The sequence below is a fragment of the Eucyclogobius newberryi genome, unplaced genomic scaffold, assembly GCF_026437365.1.
Source record: "Eucyclogobius newberryi isolate DKJ021-1_F unplaced genomic scaffold, fEucNew1.0.hap1 SCAF_7, whole genome shotgun sequence".
Lineage (NCBI taxonomy): Eukaryota > Metazoa > Chordata > Actinopteri > Gobiiformes > Gobiidae > Eucyclogobius > Eucyclogobius newberryi.
The window spans coordinates 27,747,322-27,763,128 of record NW_027316389.1 but is presented as its reverse complement, the minus strand read 5'-3'; the positions used below and the strand labels follow the sequence as shown (position 1 = coordinate 27,763,128).

Sequence of the window (15,807 nt, the reverse complement as noted above, 5' to 3'; positions counted from 1 at the left end):
TGTTGGTCAACAACCTACCAAGAACATTTAAACTTCTCACATCAGAACCCCACAGTCTTAATGATGTGAGGCAATAATACCAACTTGGCTGCCATTATTTCTAAAGTGAAATGCTAGTTGGCGACTTCACTGTGCATACACGGTGAAACTGGTGGCCTGGTAAACCCCGTTACGTCAGGTTGCTGTAAGTGTGTTTAGTGGAGAAAGCAGGCCAGCAGACAGTGAGGAGAACAGGATTGTGTACAAGAGTAGAACAGCCTACAGTATTTATAACCTTTAACCCGACAGCGGCCACACGTGCTTCGCTCTAAGACGTGTGCTATTTGTATATGTGGGTCAGATGGGCGTGGTGCCGCTCTGTTTACGGGAAAACCCTCCGCCGCCCTCCTACCTGGCCAAAGGAGGTGCGTGAAGTGACCGCTGCACCCAAGACTTCTGGACTTCACTGCAAGATGAGCTGCAGATGGAATAAAAACATACATGAAGTCGATAAAATATCAAAACGTCTTGAGTTTATCATCATTTTTATAGGGGTCAAAAGGGCTGGAGTTTGACCCTGAAACTTTGGGCCTTAGACAGGAGGAAATCTGACAAACACAACAATTACAGTAGCTTTTTTATTGACAATTTAGAGTCATCAATAACGAGATGGCATTTAACTATCACCTTCCTTGCTGAAAGACTTGAAAAAAATGATTTAGTTTAGTTGATAATATAGCACGACTACATGTCACGTGACTTGACCGAGAACATTTTAAAGTCAAATTTACTCTATCAGGAAACAAAAGATGATTTATAAGTGCTACAGAAATTGTCACAGAAAGTCACGAGCATGTCCATGTCCTAACTTACTCTTTAAGTTAAGTTTTGAAATGAAGTTTTATTGGCTTTTCTCCCCTAAATTCTACTTGAAATACTGAAGATACTGAAGAAAGTTTTAAAAGGAATTCCTCAAGCAACCATCAATAATATTATCAGTGGTGTTTAAAGGGGACACATTACACTGATCAACTTTAATGAGCTTTTTAACCTTGTATAGCAGTGTTTCTTCATCATTAGTTTAACCAGCGTTGTACTTTGATTGCTTCTTGTATGTTTGTGTAATCCTGTATTGTTCTGCAACTGAGGCTCCACTGCTCAGTAAAATCAGTTTTTTTTTCACCTATCTCCGCCCACATCCCTGTTCTTTGTTCAAAACTCCGAGTCATACATGTTGGTTCTTAAATATCAATCCACTGCTTCGTTACGGTTAAATGAGACTACGGAGTGCTCATCAGTCCTGCAGTTTTGATCAGAAAGTCAATGGCGCTGTTTCTATTACTGAGCCATCTTTGATCAATAATGCAGTTTATAATGAACAAACTGTAAAATAACGTTCTACTTATGTAATAGTTCAATATGAAGTACTTGAGATAAAACAAACACTTATTACGGCATGCCTCTTTTAAGATTAGACCTATCAGCAAGCTGGGAATTCCCTATTTCCCAATCATATCTTACGTTTATGACTCGAAAATAACGGCATCCATTCCACACACGACAACACCCACTTATACAATGCAATTTAAAAGAAGGACATTATGAGCGTTTACATTGTGTTGTGTGTTTGTTTACTTGTTTGTTTATTTGTTTGTTTTACATGGCACAATCCGCGCTCTTCCCAACAGCAGCACAGATAGCGCGTCTCTCCGCTGTGCCGCGCGCGCGCACCCCTCTCCTCCCGCGCAGGATGGTCCGGTCCTCATTTGCATAAGTTGTCTGTTTGGTAGCGGCGTGTCCAACAGGGGGACGGGGGGGAGCGCGCGAGCGGAGGCGGGGACGGGGACGGGCGGCAGGTTGCGGTGCGTGCGTAAAGTGAGGACAGCGTCGTGCGCCCGCTGGAGAGAGCTCGCATTATTAGACGTCAAGCCGAAACGGAGTTATGTACCGCGCTCAGAGCGTCTCGAGTGCGGGCAACAACTCACTGATGTACTGCTACAACGTGAAGCCAGTGAGTATACTTTTATACTTTTGTGACAATGTAAAGGAGGTGGAGGTTATGTTTTTCCCCGAAGCTTCTGCAGAGCAAAAGGCTTAAATGTGATAGTGTAGGAGCCTATGGGAAAATATGTGCTTTCCTTTTATAATATTCACAAACATTTTTTTTTACATTGTTATTTTGGTTGGATATTGCCTTATAAATGACACATTACAGCCTTCTATAATGTGTATGTTTAACCTTTACTGTTCTTTCGTTCTTTCTTTTTTATTTTTATTTTTTTGGCTGCATATGATGTTTATGATTAGACCATTTGAACATTTGCACCTTTAATGATAAGTAGGGCATTTATTAGCATACCTTATGTGTTCATTACTGGAAGAAGCCTGCATAAATCTGCCCCTTTGCTTTGAAACCAGCTTTAATTCGGTGTAATGAAGTTAAGCTGTGGAGATCTAGTTTGTGCTGGCTCTGTGTTGAGTTTGAGTTTTATGAATGAAAATCTGTTGCACACATGTTTTGGTTGGGAACATTTCTCAGTTTTTTTTCTGCACTCATTAAAAAAAAAAAAAAAAAAAGAAGATGAAAAGAAAACCCAGAAGAAAAAACTTCTAAGTTGTTTTCAATTGGTGATGCGTATGCAAACATATGTAAATGCCAGAATGTACACTCACACTATAACTCTCCCCTGTACCACTCACAAGCTTAGCACTACAGAGCAATTAGGTTGTAGTCCCACACTGACCAAGTCCTGTTAAAATGTGGTCCGGTGAGACTTCCTGTTTGCCTGTAAGCACCATGTAGTCAGCCCTCAGAGCAGAAAACATCTTGACATGAAGCAGATTGCCGCTATTTCTATTTGATTTAACCCGCTATGCTGGAGCAGTCCCTCCACCACTGCAGCCATTATCAAAGGCAGCTTTGATCTCTGTGAGACTAACCATATCCAGACATAGTGGATCACAGAGGCAGAAAATTGGTTGCATGTGGCTTGCAGTTGGCCATGTTGCAGCACAGCATAGGCCCTGAATAGCAAGTTGATATTTCACTCATCCGGCATGACAATGTTATACACTTTTTACATTGTCAGATCACTGGAGCTATACAAGTTCAAGGCACAAGATTAAATGTAGTGTAAAAGCCACATACATGTCCACACTGAGGTCACCCACTGTACAACGCAGGAAATCATGCAACGGTAATGTGATGTGTACAAGGGAATAGAATGGGATTGACCTGTCATTGTGCACGATACATAGGATCAGTTATCAAGATAGAATAGTTCAGTTGAAATCAGTATTTTAAGAAGACACAACAAGGGAAACAAGGTGACATGAGATTCAGGCCATGAGATGAGAATGAGACGAGATTTTGAATATTTGAATTGTGTGATCCAGTTCACAACTTTTGATTTATTTCATGTCATATCTTAGCTTTTTTTTTGCTTTTTGGAACTACAGCTTCTCAAGAGGTGTGACTCAACAGCGCTTAAAAGCCAGATGTAATAGATGCTCTAATGACGCTCTAATACTAATACCGTCCTAACTGATTTTACTAAGTCATGACAAACCTAGGGCAAGACGCAAAACAAGACTAATATTATTGACAATGACATTTAATTGAAGTTGCTTATAGAACAAATACTAATAAGAAAACTTGAAAAGATTGAAGACAATTTCTCGCAGTAAGTAGCAATATTGTTTTAGCTGAAAATCAGAAATTAATTCTTGGATTTGGTGCACAATCTAAGAATTAGCTCGTGCAGCGTTGACAAAGCTTGAACAGTTTCCTCCCTCACTCGTGGCCTCTATTTGCTCCAAACAACCCCTTATCATTCGTGATGCCATGATTGATGGTCCCTAAATCAATGCTGCTCCAAAGGCTGGATTGTGCCATGGCGACGGCTCCCCTCTCGGCGCGGGACGGGACAGGGGGGTCTGGAAGGGGGCGTGCTGGGGTGGGAGTGTGACCATTATTAACGGGTCGCCTGCTATGCTGATGGTAAGGAGGACAATTGGCTTTATCCTCGGCCATATGCTGCCCATGGCGGCTCAGACGGGCCAGTGTCGGCAGGGGCTCCGGTGTTTGGCCTGGCCCACAATCGCCATGGGACTCGTGCCAGCCCAGGTCACGGCTTTATGTGTGTGCAGGCGAGCCGGGTTAGTTTGGATAGCACTATTCATGTGTACAGGGAGAGGCAAACTGCTTACAAGGCAAATTAGAAGTATGTAAACAATAAGATTTCAACTCAAACGAAGAAACAAGTTCATGTGAAATTCATAATGAGTGCAGATTTGAAAATGTGCTGAAGTTTGTGAGAAAGAAAAATATGTTTGAAAACAATAGACACAATATATTTCAACATAATAGGTTAAATTATTGAGGCAGAAATGCAACTGAAGTCCTGAGAATTACTACCTACCTTACTACTTATCTACTTTTAAACAAAAACACATCAAATGCTAGAACCCAAAAAGATTAAATGACTTGATGTATTTTTGAAGTATCCAGATAATGAAAATATTATGTCAATTCAACAGAAAAATATGCCTTTAAATGTTAAGAAAAATGTAAAATGTCTGTACAATTTATCACAAAAGTGTAAAACAAACATTTTTCAATTTTATTTTTTAATCAGCTCTTTTTATAGCATTTTTTCTTACGAGATTCAGATTTTTAAACAACTGTCATGATATTACCCACTTCTAATGACACACATTATATTTTTGGGATAAAGGAAAACATATTTTAAGTCTGTCAAATCAAAAACATGTATAGAAAAGCAGCAGATTATTTCAACCCTCGCGCATTTGCTGATTTTGCACATTAATTGTCCGTACACCGAGCGACCAAAGATGTGTGTGCGTGAGTGTGTGCGTGAGTGTGTGCGTGTGTGTCTAAGCCGATGAGAGAGGCGCACGGGCGTACTCCAGAGAGTCCTTAATAGCCTGCTTTACAGAACTTGTCGTCCGGGTAACTGACACCCCATTGATGCTGCGCAGGGAGGTTGTTCTCATTTCCTGGGGCACATCAAAGCAGTGGAGGGAGGTGCAGGTGCAGCCCAGACCTCTCGTGGTTTTTGGAGTGACTGTGCATGTGCCGTGCGTGCGTGTTTGAAGGGCCTAATTGTAATAACTCACTTTATATGGACCGGGAAGTAGTTTGTGTTGGGAAAATAGTAGGTTGTTTATTTTGGTCTCCTTGTAAAGCAGGCTGAAGCGTGAATAGAAAACTAGTTACGGCTATCGTGATTTTGGGCTGTACAAAAATTAATATAGAGGTTGGTGTCAAGGGAAATATTGTTCTTAATTAATTGGTGTATTTTATAACATCATATATGCTCTGTTAAACAAATTCAGGATGTAAAAGTACACAAGAGCCACAGTTAAAGTAGAATAAGCACAGAAGAAAATCATTCGAATCCATTTAACTCATTTTGCTTCTCTCAAGTCTGGATAAAATGTGCAGCACGGAATATGCACTTTACTTTGCCAAAATAATATGGATAAACATCTGCTTACTGGGGATAAAGATTTGTTAACGGTAACCATGTGAGGAAAAACTCCAAAAACAGGCACGCTTTCTGATTGAAGCAAACATTTTGAGGACGTTTCACCATTCGAAAGATGTTTTATTTTGTTCTATGTGGTTGATTTGCTCTGGCAACGGTAATTCTTTATCATTTTGAAACGCATGGACAGGTAAGCCTTAATATAAAATCATCCACTGTGTATATTCATAGCATTACGTCTCATCTGGGATTATATTTGAAACGGCGAGGTTCAAAGTCAGTGTTTGTTCCTGCCATAAAAATAAAAGTGTCGTGTCGGGAAGGGCATCCAGTGTAAAAACGTCACATTCCAGGTAAATGTTGTGATGTCAGACGGGATGAAAAGACCGTATAGCACACAGTGTACACACGGCTGCCCCATAAATCGTTTGTTGAAATATATTTAAAAGACTTTTTGATCTGTCAGAGTAAAAGATCAGAGGGTCAGACTTGGCTGTCTGTTTGGTGCACGCGAGGCCGCAGCAGTTTGTAATTCAATTTTATTTCATTCTGTGTGTCTCTAAAGCCAGTCGGAACCTGATCATGATTAGGGCAGGGATTTCTCATGGTGAATAGTTGGTAAATCCGGATGAGGAGGTGCATGGATCTGCAGCTTATGGATTATCGCAATAGCTCTAAGTGTGCATCAGCTCCCTGCTTTGTTTCCATAATACTGCGGTCTCTGCGCATGCCTGCTGTATTTATATACTGTATATATACGTTCAATGTGAGCTCCTCAAACGAAATGGATTGAATCTGTTGTGTGTTTTGTGTCATAGATTTATGGGCAGTCTCCTCATGACGACATCAACCAGAACTCATCTTCACATCCGTCCAATAAGGGCCCCGGCAGTCTGTTTGCCAGCACATTTTTTGGTAAGCTTAGTTAATCCTAAACTATGCTGTCTATGTGATCAGTTGGTTACAGGGCTGCAATTGTGTCCCGTCAACAGGCTACAACTGTGGATATTTGGCACATTTACTCGAGTAACATTCAGTACATCTTACAGCTTTGACCAGTTTATTTCCTCTTGAGTGGTAACATCTCTGCCCATTTAATCCCATCTGTAAAGTATCCCAAAGCGAAATTGCTTAAAGTTTCACGATTAGGCTGCTTTTACTCAAATAAAAGTTGTATTTTTCTTGTTTCATAAAAAAAGGTATGAAATAATAACCAGATAGCTTAAATATAATGTTTATACGTAGATTAAATTCTTAAAAAATGGAATTGCCATTTTCACAAGGCAGTATATTATTAGTGCCAGTTCCAAACCTGAACAAAAATGAGCCCATACCAAATCTATATTCATATCACTGTGCGCTAAAGAAGGATTTGACGTTGCAACCTCAGATGGGACAAATGTGTTTTCTTGAGAAGCTTTTAAATCAGTACATTGTCCACGAGCGACTGACTCAAGACATTCATATTTCATTTAGCGCTCACAGTCTTGTAAACAAAGACTGATCTACTCCAGTTTATGACAGATCTATTGCTTCATTAGAGACCGCTGCTTGCGTCTAGTGCCTTCTCCGTCTACATTTGTGCTGATTGAGATGCTGCTCCAGTGCGGGCCATAACACGCCGTTATGTGTTTTTAGAGGGGACGACCAATTCGCCCGACATCTGGAGCGCCGTAAACGGGCTGAACCAGCAGGGCTATGAAGGGGCACTGGGAGCAGCCACGTCCCTGCTCTCTCAGTCGGGGAGCTACGGCGGCATGCAGCCCCACAGTCACCTGGTGAGATTTACATCCCGCCAACTACATACTGACACGTGCACTTAAGGCGCCCCGCTGGTCTGACTGAGCGCGTCTTTCTCACTTCACAGGACTACTCTCCACATTCGGTGATGGCTGCTGACTTGAACAGGGGCCTCCCACCGATGTCCTCTTTTCACCGCCACAACACGCCATCACGCCACACAATTAATGCTACAGATAACTCCACAGGTGAGGAAGCATTGCTCTGATAAATGACTGACCATAATTACTATTACTACTTACTTTTAAATTATGTTATTAACAATAGACCATAAAAAAAACATCAGGTGTTGTATTATTTATTGTAATTTATTGTCTGAGGTTAATCCCCCCAAAAAATTCAATCAAATGAGAGTTTTACCTTTGAACTGATAGTCACTTTTAAATATATTGTATTTATGTATGTACACCTTTTATTAAGTTCCATTGAGATTTATTGACCTGCCCATAAAATGTGCTCAATCAATTAGAAAACCTTTAAACATATTCACATAAAAAGGCCATGTTTACTATGTGTAAATTCAAAAAATGCCAAAAAGAAGAAGGAACTAATCTTATTTCAATTCAGGGTAAGATAAAGATAAGGGTATTGTTTTGACCGAATGGATTGTATATACTCTTCCCTTTATTATAAGTTAATATTATATAGGATTATTTATGTTTTTATCTGTTTTTACTCTGATTTGAATACATCTTTCCTGTTATGTAAAGCACTTTGAATTACTTTGTGTACGAATTGTGCTCTACAAATAAACTTTCCTTTCCTATTTACATATTTACTTGATTTGTATATGATTTTGTGTTAAGATACCTCTTGTCTTTAACAATAGTTGTTTGTTTCTCATCCTCAGGTAACCACGGGAGTTCACAAACAGGAGACACTTTGGGCAAAGCTCTGGCCTCTGTAAGTATGCGCAGCCCCGTCCCCATTACAGCAGCTCATCTGTGCTCAAATAGCAACATTAAACCAAGTCCCAGTGGCATAATTCAAAAGGGAAATAATTATTCTTCCCCTGGATACTGCATATTAACTGTGCAACCACTCGCACACTGCTGGAGTTTTTATTGGCTGCCAAACCACTAAAACGAACAGAATTGATGAGTTTAGCTGAGGTTATGAGGCTGCACCAAAGGATATATCAGGGACAGTAAAACGCGGGACCGAAAAGACAAGTCGTGTCCTCAGAGTGATCCATGCTCTAAGTCACTGATTGTCAACCTCACACAGGAAGAATTACCGACAGAAAATCAGAAATAAAACAGTGCCAAGCTATAAAACAAGACTTAAAAGGGTGTAATCCCAGACTATATCTAACCACAAGGGGACTAATCCAGGGACTGAACCATGGATAAAACCAGGACTAGGACAAGGTCTTGACCGGACTGGAAATAAAAGGGTGTGTCCTAGTTTGGTCCTGGTCCTTTAGTCCTTGTGTAGACTTGGTTTGGCCCTGTTCTGGTCATAGTTTAGTCATGATCTAGTTTGTCTTAAGGTCACACATTCAAATTGGGACTAAACCTGGACTAGATCAGGACTAAAAAAGAACAAAAACAAGACCAAATCACGTCGACACAAAACAGGACTAAAATGTGAGCAATTTAGGACCGAATAACGACAAATGAACGCACCCTTAGTCTTAGTTGTTGTTGTTTTTTATGTGGAGTGATGTGCAAGTGCGAGCGCAGCCGTAGACTTAACTTAACTTGGACCAAACTGGAACTAAACAAGGATCAAAAAAGATCTATATTAGGTCCTCACCAGCGATAAACATGCTCATGAGAGATTACTTTTTCTCATCTAGATATATTCCCCTGATCACACCAGCAGCAGTTTCCCCTCCAGCTCATCAACACCGGTGCGATCCCCGTCTCCACTGACTGCTGAGCCTGCAGGTAACAGCACCGAAAAGGCCCCTGTAAATGCTAAATGTCTATATTTACTAATGTTGTTATTCCTATGTCTTCTCTTTTTAGGTTCAAATACATGGCCCCAGAATTCTGTTCAGTCTCAGGTCTCGCCACATTATGAGTCTTCACTAATATCACTGGTAAGGACCTGAGGCAGATTTTAATATTGTGAATGTGGGGTGGGACAAGATCTCGTGCCACAAGCTCCGCTGAGATAAAAGACTGTGTACACATGTTTAACATTATCTAGTGAGATTTTTTTAAACGTTTTTTTTTATTTGGCTTGGACCTGGAAAAAGGGTAAAGTAATTGTAGGGTACATCTAATGAGAAACTGCAGTTATAAAAAGCAGTGCTACAATGACCAGAACCAGAAGAGAACCAGAACTATAGAAGATGCATCTTTTACAGCATTTATTCCTGTATTAAATGTATTATTAAATGTGTTAGTAATAAATAGTTTCATACATACAAAATAGCCCTTGTGCTGTAAATAAATGCCTAGTTTGTTCATATCGTTATAAAACAATGTCCGTTGTTTGTTCCCTGTAAAGTCTCAGGTGGAGGACCGTCTGGATCGGCTGGACGATGTGATCCACGTCCTGAGGAACCATGCAGTCGGCCCGACAGCAGACGTCCCGGGCCTGCTCTCCCCCAGCCCCCACGCACCCCAGGGACCGGTCTCCTCCGCCAGCTCCCTGCCCCTCGCATGCCACACTCCCACCATGGTTAGCACACTTTACTTTGAAGTATTTCAGGAAAGCACAGCACTCCTAGTGTAAATAGCCACAGGATCTAGTTTCAGGATTTTCCCGGCGGCTCAATCCTATTTTATGTACAAAAGGATTCGGCCAGTTATTATAGTGGAGTAATTATGTAGTAGTGTTTTTCGACTTACTTGACCCAGTAGTCACAGTAAAACCCCTGCCTCCCAGTATGCAGTCATTTGCATATTCGTTTGGCACAGACTTCATTTTCTTTGTTATTTTTTTTTCCAGGGTTGGAACTGGCAAAAATCTTACGTCAGATGCCCTTCCAGAAACCACCCCCTCTTTATATCTTGACTTGGGAGAAGCACAATGAGCGTATAAAGGCTTGTGACTCCTCGTGACTGCATTACTACTTATTTGTCAGAATAATAACAGGAATAATCACAAAGAATGATTGTTTCTATTAAATTCAAATTCATACGTGTTTTTTTATGTTCTGACAAAATGTATGATCTATGTAGGGAAAAAAAAGGTTCATATAAAACCGCAGCCTACGATTTACTTTGAAGTATTTCAGTAAGGCCAGCAGCAGCACGTAGTAATACCATGTCAAGTGTAAACAGCCACAGTATCTAGTGTCAGGACTTTCCCGGTCGTTCCCTCTGCATAGTTCTGTCTCATGCAAAAGGTGGCTGTCCTTGAACTCAGAAGCAACACAGAAGCTGAGCGGAGCGTTTGGGAAATGTCCTGTACACATGCACTAATTCCACCGTGGGATAGACGGGGGTGCGCTTGTTTGTTCACTCTTGTAGCCGACCAGGGGATTTTAACCCAGCTGGAGTGAAAGTGTGTACAGGGAAAGGGTTTTTTAGCCTAATCCTGTGGGGGAGGGGTTTTAAAACCTCTCACTTTTTCTTTTTTTTCCCTTTTTCGTGTTTTTTTTTTTTTTTTTACAAATGATGGGTCAAAGCGAATCACTCTTGGAAAAGAATTAGGGGTATGTTTAGGGACTATACAGTACTTTTACGAGAGGGATTAAGATTGTCTCAGATTAAATTAATTCTGCAGAGATAAAGATTGAGCCAGTGTTCTGTTGAAAATGAGACGGCAGATGTTGGTTCAACGACTTATTTGTCTTTGGATCCACGTTATGTGTTTTCCTTTGCCCCTTAGACAAGATTCATGGAGGACACAGGATTGTTGTAGACGCTGCACTTGAGGCCTGAATGCTGGACATGAATATTGATATGTACGCTTTGTTTGTCATAAAGGTGGAAGCCATTGCGATGAACAACAACCATCAAAGTGCTTTCCAAACCCAGAATGGACATCCATATTCAGGGAGACAGAGGCTGGTGTTGCAGCACATGCAAGGAGCCAACCGAGGTCAGTCATAGTCCCCCTCACACGGAAGACCAACTACTTCATTCAGCTTTAAACGGTTCAATTAGTCAGATTTGTACTATAGATTCATCTAGAATTATACTAAAACCACGTAAACAAAGAATAGTACTTTGATTCATACACAGCATACATACTTTTTTAAACATTTGCTTGCAAGTACAATGATGGCAGCGGTACTTGTAATTGAGTACCTTTTTAGCTTTTACTTTTTAATTTTACTTAAGTGCAAATATTCAGTACTCGTTCCACCACTGGTCATTTTTGAGATAATAAATAATATAAGAAACCTTGACATTATGTGTAGTATTATGTATTATGAGTAGTATGAGTAGTAGTAGTAGTAGTAGTAGTAGTAGTAGTAGTAGACTGTTGTTCTCGTAGTTTAACTCTATCTTAATTGTTTGGAAGCAGTAGGTTTAGTTTACTTTAATTTTCACAGGCATAATATTAATAGTAGTTGTAATTGTTATTGTAGTAGTTGTACTAATAGTGATAGGTGTTAGGAAGAAGTAGTAGTTATACCAAGATTGTAGCAATAGCACCAGTAACTACTACTTAAATAAACTTATTGGGACATTTTAAACAATTTCTAATGTTGTTGAACACCTTTACCTTTTTTAAAACATATATTAGCAGTAATTAAGTAAGTAGAAGTACTTAGAAAAACACTGTCTTTACACCTATTTCTAACAGGGTGCACTCCCCGTTTTGTATATTTAACATGTGCTCATCAAATGTGTAGGTGTCCCGGGAACGCAGAGTAATTTGGAGCTGAAGATGGAGAATAGAGAGAGGGAGGACATGATGCACACCAGCCACAGCTCGGACAGCCAGAGGTCAGACGACGAGAGCGAGCACAAAACAGGCGAGAGCAGGAACAGGTGAGAAACACGCTGGGAAATACTCAAAACATACTCATATCAGCTTTTATTTACTCCTTTAACTCTAAATGAATAATTTATAATGTAAAGGTACAGTAGTTACAGGATGATTTGGATTTATGTATGTTATGTTTTATGCCAGATCAGATTCTCTTCTTGACCCAGATCTCTTGATTTATTTGACTTGACTTGACTTGATTATTATTATTATTTTTTTTTAATATATAATGAAATAAGAAAAGTCAACATATTTATTTCTGCTTCTGAATATATTGAAATAATAGATTATTCTCAGCCTGTACAAAGTTGATTCTTACTGTATTAATCCATACATATTGGTAATGTGTGTACTTAATGTGCCTGTTCAAAGTGTAAACGAAGGAAAGGTGAGGAAGGGCATCTGGCATAAAATCTGGACCAACTCAACATGCAAATCCACTCACTTTGGTGTTTACTGTGGTGATTCCAGAAGGAAAAGACATAAGCACGACTATAGGCCTCTTCCCAAAGTTACATTGTTTTTAAATCTGCCTTATTATTATGCCCTAGAACAACAGTTTCAATCTATACACAGTAAATTCATTTAAGGCAGTCGGATATTCAATAAGAGGTTGTTCAAAGACATTTCAGTTTTTATGATTTTACATTAGACCCTAAAAATATCAGATAAAATGCTTCAAGGGTCTTCATAGGTCAAATCAGGACAGGCTTCATCTGTGCTGCCCCATGTCTGTTTTGCTCTTAATAGGACAGATAATCTTGTTGCATGATTGCTATCTTTTATGTCATATGCCATGACTGCAAGCAACGTTTGAGTAATCGTAGAGGTTGGTTTTAGGATGCGGCCCAAAATATATGCAATGGGAAAAATGTTTTAATTGATGCATGTCATATGAGCTGGTTAGAATTACAGTGTTTATCCAACCAAAAGGTGACTTAAACCCTGACCTATATCACGACTAAACCAGCAGTAAACCAGGACTAAACCAGGACTAAACCAGGACTAAACCTGCACTAAACCAACACTAAACCAGGACTAAACCCTGACCTAGATCATGATTAAACCAGCAGTAAACCAGGACTAAACCAGGACTAAACCAGGACTAAACCAGCACTAAACCAGGACTAAACCCTGACCTACATCACGACTAAACCAGCAGTAAACCAGGACTAAACCAGCACTAAAACAGGACTAAACCAGGACTAAACCAGCAGTAAACCAGGACTATACCAGGACTAAACCAGGACTAAACCAGCACTAAACCAGCACTAAACCAGGACTAAACCAACACTAAACCGGCACTAAACCAGGACTTAACCAGCACTAAACCAAGACTAAACCAGCACTAAACCAGGACTAAACCAGCACTAAACCAGGACTAAACCGGGACTAAACCAGGACTAAACCAGGACTAAACCAGCACTAAACCAGGACTAAACCAAGACTAAACCAGCACTAAACCGGCACTAAACCAGGACTAAACCAACACTAAACCAGGACTAAACTTGGAAAAAAACTGAACTAAGCAGAACTAACCTTAGTCTGTGTAATGCAGGACAAAATCTTAACTGATTCAAGACTAAACCTGGCTGAAACCTTGTTATAGGGCTCGCCAAACCAAAACTAATGCTGGACTGGATTGGATCTAAACAAGGACTAGAACAGGACCAAACAAAGTCAACACAAGGCCTGAAATGGGCCAGGACTGAGTCAGAGCAGTGAAGGTCCAAACTAGGACGAGCAGGACTTTACACAGTCTTGTTTTGCTTCATGTGACCTGCAGAGGGCAGGCTTAAACCAACCTTTCTCTCCACACAATTCACTCTCAACTTCTCTTCCTGTCTCACCAGTATCCACGAGGACGAAGATCTGAGTCCAGAGCAGAAAGCCGAGCGCGAACGTGAGAGGAGGATGGCCAACAACGCCCGGGAGCGCCTGAGGGTCCGGGACATCAACGAGGCGTTCAAGGAGCTGGGACACATGTGTCAGCTGCATCTGAAGAGCGAGAAGCCCCAAACCAAACTGCTAGTGCTGCATCAGGCTGTGGCCGTCATCCTGAGCCTGGAACAACAAGTCAGAGGTGAGGGCAATGCCTACAGGCCGATCAAATACACATGAGAAATATACAGTAAATAAACAGTAGCAGTAAATACAACACTAGAAGATGAAAGCTTTAAGGAGAAATACTTTATATGGATTTGACAAGCCAATAGCCAAGATATGTTCTACCACGTTGTGACTCTTTGTGGTTGAATTACTTGGAAATTGTGCTGTCTGGTGCACATTGGTAGAGCTGCAACACTTATGCATAACTCCCTATTGTAAGTTCAAGTTTAGATTGCCCGGGAATGTACACTGGGCTTATTAAATGTGATAAGTTTGATGTAATAGAATGTCTTCACAATCAACGCAATGGGTTGTTGGTGGGTTAATGATGGTATATTTCAATTACAGAGAGGAACTTGAACCCAAAAACGGCCTGTCTCCGGAGACGAGAAGAGGAGAAGGCCGCCATCATGTCCGATCCTCAGTCCATGCATCTAGCTTTCCATCCTGGACTCACCGACCCGGGGAACCCAATGGGCCACATCTGAAGACAAACGAGGCATTTACATTTGATTTAGATCATTATGTTTTTCTTTGTTCTTAGTGTTACAATGTTGGCTCATGTTTTGTGTTTTTCATACAGATACTTAAAAAAGAAAGAGACCTTTCTGGATTTGGACCAGTGGAGAGTTTGACTTCTCCGTGTGATGCAGTTGAACAATCATCTCCTCACGTCCCAAACAAGCTCTTTACATTGTGCCTAAACGTTATAGACAAAAGCATTGTACTCTGCAGATATTTTGTATGTAAATATCTTGTTAATATTTCAGTTTGAATATAAAGTAAAAGAAGGTGTCATCTGCAGTTTTTGATGTAATTCAGAATCATTTTTACAGTGCGTGTGACTCAGAGCGTGATGGACATTCCTAGGTTTGTGTGTTTTAAAGATTTAATTTTCCCTGTGTGTTTGTGTGAGCGAGTTTTGCAGGAGTTTTGACCATTCTGTGAATGAACTATCTCCAGGAATGTCCCTAATGTGTGTGCATTACAAAGTATACAGGATATTTGTTGTTATATATTTGTGTTTTAGCATTGGCTAATGAAACATCTCAGCATCTGTTTAACCATGGCTAGAGCTAGGTCCTGTCTTTTGTAAATTATTAAGTTATCTTTTATACAAATATTTTAAGTATTAATCTGTAACAACTTTATCATTGTTGTTTTCTATTTGTTTTCTTATTCTCTCTCTTTTTTTTTCTAGAATAGCCATATTTTCTGAGTAATATGTCTCCATGTGTTTTTGCTCCTTATATCACGAACAATGGTCAAATACCCAGAAGTAATCAGAAATACTGTAAAGTATATGTACAGTTTGAAGTAGCCTACAGGCATGTGTCATAAAATAATTGTAGCAATAAATGTCTTTTTACAAATGTAGTGTCCATTTATCTCGTGATTCTGTTGCATAAAGAAGAACATAGTCTTTTCGAAAGTTAAAAGACTATACTTTGTCCAATTAATATCAAAATCTACAAAAATCGACATGAATTAAGCATTTGCAGTCCCGTTA

At 40.1% G+C, this 15,807-nt stretch overlaps 1 protein-coding gene across 1 annotated transcript; it reads left to right on the top strand.

Moving 5' to 3' along the window:
- The first annotated feature begins 1,804 nt into the window (after positions 1–1,804).
- On the top strand, positions 1,805–15,670 carry LOC140348717 (transcription factor 12-like). The gene is made up of 12 exons (XM_072434773.1): positions 1,805–1,990; positions 6,308–6,404; positions 7,128–7,267; positions 7,357–7,477; positions 8,140–8,192; positions 9,091–9,181; positions 9,263–9,336; positions 9,750–9,923; positions 11,177–11,291; positions 12,052–12,190; positions 14,042–14,271; positions 14,646–15,670. The coding sequence occupies exons 1-12, from the start codon at positions 1,922–1,924 to the stop codon at positions 14,783–14,785; spliced, it is 1,443 nt and encodes a 480-aa protein (XP_072290874.1). The 5' UTR covers positions 1,805–1,921; the 3' UTR covers positions 14,786–15,670.
- Positions 15,671–15,807: the final 137 nt, after the last annotated feature.

Excerpts from the sequence above, each read along its gene's own strand:
- LOC140348717 (XM_072434773.1), top strand. The coding sequence starts at position 1,922 with ATGTACCGCGCTCAGAGCGTCTCGAGTGCGGGCAACAACTCACTGATG. Across the intron at positions 7,268-7,356 it reads TGCAGCCCCACAGTCACCTG|GACTACTCTCCACATTCGGT; the intron begins GTGAGATTTACA and ends CTCACTTCACAG. Across the intron at positions 12,191-14,041 it reads ACAGGCGAGAGCAGGAACAG|TATCCACGAGGACGAAGATC; the intron begins GTGAGAAACACG and ends CTGTCTCACCAG.